Here is a 3621-nt window from a genome sequence, read left to right on the forward strand (position 1 = left end):
AGTGCACGGAAGAGAAAAGCGCTACTCTTGCCGACCCTCCCCCCCCCTCGCCCAAATCGCTTCCACCCTCCACGTAGGTTAATTGGGACCCCCATGCAAGAACTTTTCTAAACTAACGTTCTTATCATTCCATTATAAGCTTCCCCACCTCCCAAAAAAAAAAAAGAAAAGCAAACGGCTCTCCCAAGTTCCAACGTTCACAAAAGGGGAAACCCCCCCCCCCCCCCCCCCCCCGCCCTCCCATTTCCTTATAAAATGGAGCAAATTCCTCTTTTGTGAGCCTGTCACATGAACACAGAGATCAAGGCTATGTCTATTTCTTCTTTTGCATTTGAGGGATTTATTAGAAGCACATGAAATTTTCCCCTCCTCCCTCTCACATCAACTCATAGATCAAGGCTATGTCTATTTCTTCTTTTGCATTTGAGGGACTTTTTAGAAGCACATGAAACTTTCTCCTCCTCCCTGTCACATCAACACGGAGAACAAGGTCATGTTCTTTTGCTTTTGAGGACTCTACAAGCATAGTGGGTAATGTCAAATTTTAACCCTATTTGACATGCTTTATTTTAACATTAAGATTCTTTGATATGCTTTTTGGTGTACCAACATTTTATATGATGGCGTTCTTGTAGGATTAAAGCGTTAAGCGGCCAACGGCGGTTCAAATCAACTCATTAAGGTCGCATTGATTTTTGCGATTCACATTTTTATGCATTGGACTACCCTTTGTGTGCACATTTTTAACACTATTATTTTTTTGCGTTATAGGTACGATGGACTCCAATCCAAATCATTTTTTCAACTCTCAACGCAAAGATGACGACCCTATTCTCCCCCAAACTCCGTTTTCTCAAACCACTTACTATCCATATCCCCACCCCTCATTCCACATACCACCTCATGGCTTCCAAACCATGATGAACTCTCCCTCCATCTCTCCTAATTCGCCATTTATGTTTAGACCCCCGAATTATGGTTCTCATATTCCACGACCTCATCCATCTCCTTCTCTAAATTCTCATAGCCCACATTCTCTTATGGCTACACATCCTTCTCATCCCTCCCCCCCTTTAAGTGTCACTAGTCCTAACTCCAATATGGATGCCGCCCCCGATCATGTGGCGTCCACTCCATCACCCAATCCTACCCCTAATGCCATGCGAGCTTCTCAACCCAAGGCAAGCCGTGCCAAACCAACGAAGAGGAAAGAAGCCACCAATGAAGAGGCTGTGTTACAAAACCAAACCGCAACAAAGAAGCCCAAAGCCTCGAAGAAGAAGAGCACCATTGACTTGGGAGACGATGACGACGGCGACAATAAGAAAAGCAAGTGGAAAGATTGGTGGGTGGATCAACTCATTCATATCCGGGGGGGCATGAATGAAGAGTTCAACAATCCTGGGAAGCAAGGGATCAATTTATGGGCAAAGGTGGCTACTAAACTAGCCGCCACTTACCCTAACTTTGATAAAGATAGTGAAAGTTGCTGCAAAAAGTGGCAAGCAGTATTGCAACAATACCGTCAGGACAAAGCCCATAACTCAATTTCTGGTAATGATAGGAGGCGTATATGCAAATGGTTTGACATAGTGGATGAATACTACCACGCCAGAGCCACTGTTACTCCTGTTAACCACGCTTCTTCATCCACAATGGAGGATGTTACCCCAACAAATGGTGACACCTTAGAAGAAAACCCCTCTCCAAATCAAGAGAAGACCCAACCCACTCTAGCCTCTAGCCATAAATTCGCTCCGAAGTACAAGGAGTCCTTGGTCAAGATGGCTGGTACATGGAAACTTCTCTTGGAGCATCTCAAGGAGACAGCTAGCTAGAATATTTCCTTGGAGAAGGATAGGCTCAATATACTAGCTGCAATGCGCATGACTATGAGTGATTTTTTGAAGGAGTCTAGGGGGGGTGACAACTAGTTTTTTCATAGCTTCTATGGTTTTTCATTGTTTGGTTGTAATTTGTCAAAGCTTTCAGGTTTTATTTTTTTGCTTCCGAAGTGTATGAAAATGTCTCCATCTTTCAAAGTATGATAAAAATGTTGTAAATTAAAGTGGACCATGTGTTAAATATCTTGCATCATTTCAACTTTTTCGTAGGATTCAATGGCCATATCCAAGGAAATGGCTCTCTATTGTGCATGGTTGTGTTCTTTAGCCATTTATGAATTGCTAAAGGAACCCAGCTTTCGCAATGATGAGTCCATGGTGCAAACTTGGTTGCATGTTTGCGAGTGCATGGCACGGTCTATAAGCCTCAAGAAGATCGCCAACCGAAGGAGTGGTCATGAATGATGACGTGCGTGGGTATACCCACGTCCACAAGGCTTTGTTCGATGCTATCTGCTAAGTGCTTACAATGCTAGCATGTTCAAGCGGCGTCTGAGGGTCTGCAAAGAAACCTTCAATTACCTTTGTGGAAAGCTTGCACCCTTCATGCAGAAGAAATCCACAAACTTTCGCAACGCTGTGCCAATAGAAGATAGAGTAGCAATCGCTCTTACCAGAGTTTCTATAGTAGATGGTCTCTTGGGCCTCGGTGACACTTATGGATGTGCCAAGAGTACATCTTGTGGAATTGTACTTGATTTTTGCAAGGCAATTGTGAAATCTGGCCTTAGGGATTTTTACATCAGATGGCCCACAAGCTCTCGACTTGCGACATTGGCGCGTGAGTTTGAGGCTGCAAGATGAATCCCCTTTGTTGTTGGTGCGATAGATGGTTCCCTCATTCCCATCATTGCACCAAGGGACAACCATGTCGACTACTTCAATCGAAAAGGTTTCCACTCTATTTTGCTGCAACTAACCGTATCTGCTAATTGTTCAATATGGAATTATGATGTTGGATGGGCCGGATCAGTGCATGACTCCTTGAATTTCACTAGAAGTGAGCTAGGTCAAAGATGTGCAAAAGGTGAGCTAGGCAACTATTGTCTAGTTGGTGATTGCGCTTATCCGGCACGGCCATATATGCTAGTGCCTTTCAAAGGGTGCAAAGAAGGGCTATCACGCCTCAAGTACTACTGGAATTTTGATTCAATCCAGTACAAGGATGCCAGTTGAAAGAGCGTTTGGAATGTTGAAGGCAAGGTTTAGAATTTTGTTAAAAAGATGTGACATGAATCTACACTATGTGCCAGATCTTGTAGCAGCTTGTCTTGTGCTTCAAAACCTTTGTATCCACCATGCAGAATCTTTTGATATGGAGTGGGTGCGGGAGGCAGAAGCAGAATTGGCGGGTCACGTTGGGCGTGCAACAGAGGATCGAAGAGCAGGTGCTACCTCCATGATGGAGCTTATGGCAACAATGGAAGTCGGAGTAGAGGAGGCTATGGAGCGTGCTCAAGTGAGTGATGAAGGAGGTTCCAATGACCTTGGAGTAGGCTCCGAGAGGCGAGACAGTATTGCAAATGCAATGTACAAAGAGCAGGCACGGATGAATGTCCAAGAATTTTTTGGAAATGAGGCTTTAGAGGAATTATATTCATCATAATCTTCAAGTTAGAGCTTTTGTAACATATGCGTTCAATTTAATAAATTTTATGCTATGGTTTGTACTATGCTTTATTGATGCAAATGCCAAATTCTTCTTCCTTTCACTCTG

At 43.7% G+C, this 3621-nt stretch overlaps 1 protein-coding gene across 1 annotated transcript; it reads left to right on the forward strand.

Moving 5' to 3' along the window:
- Nucleotides 1-776: 776 nt before the first annotated feature.
- On the forward strand, nucleotides 777-1838 carry LOC147459418 (uncharacterized). Its single transcript, XM_086511591.1, has one exon. It carries the CDS (start codon nucleotides 777-779, stop codon nucleotides 1836-1838), a length of 1062 nt encoding a protein of 353 aa, XP_086367717.1.
- Nucleotides 1839-3621: the final 1783 nt, after the last annotated feature.

The sequence above is a fragment of the Adiantum capillus-veneris genome, chromosome 4 (assembly GCF_014529385.1).
Source record: "Adiantum capillus-veneris isolate H3 chromosome 4, ASM1452938v2, whole genome shotgun sequence".
NCBI classification, from domain to species: Eukaryota; Viridiplantae; Streptophyta; class Polypodiopsida; order Polypodiales; family Pteridaceae; genus Adiantum; species Adiantum capillus-veneris.

Coding starts and splice junctions, on each gene's coding strand:
- LOC147459418 (XM_086511591.1), top strand. CDS start 777: ATGGACTCCAATCCAAATCATTTTTTCAACTCTCAACGCAAAGATGAC.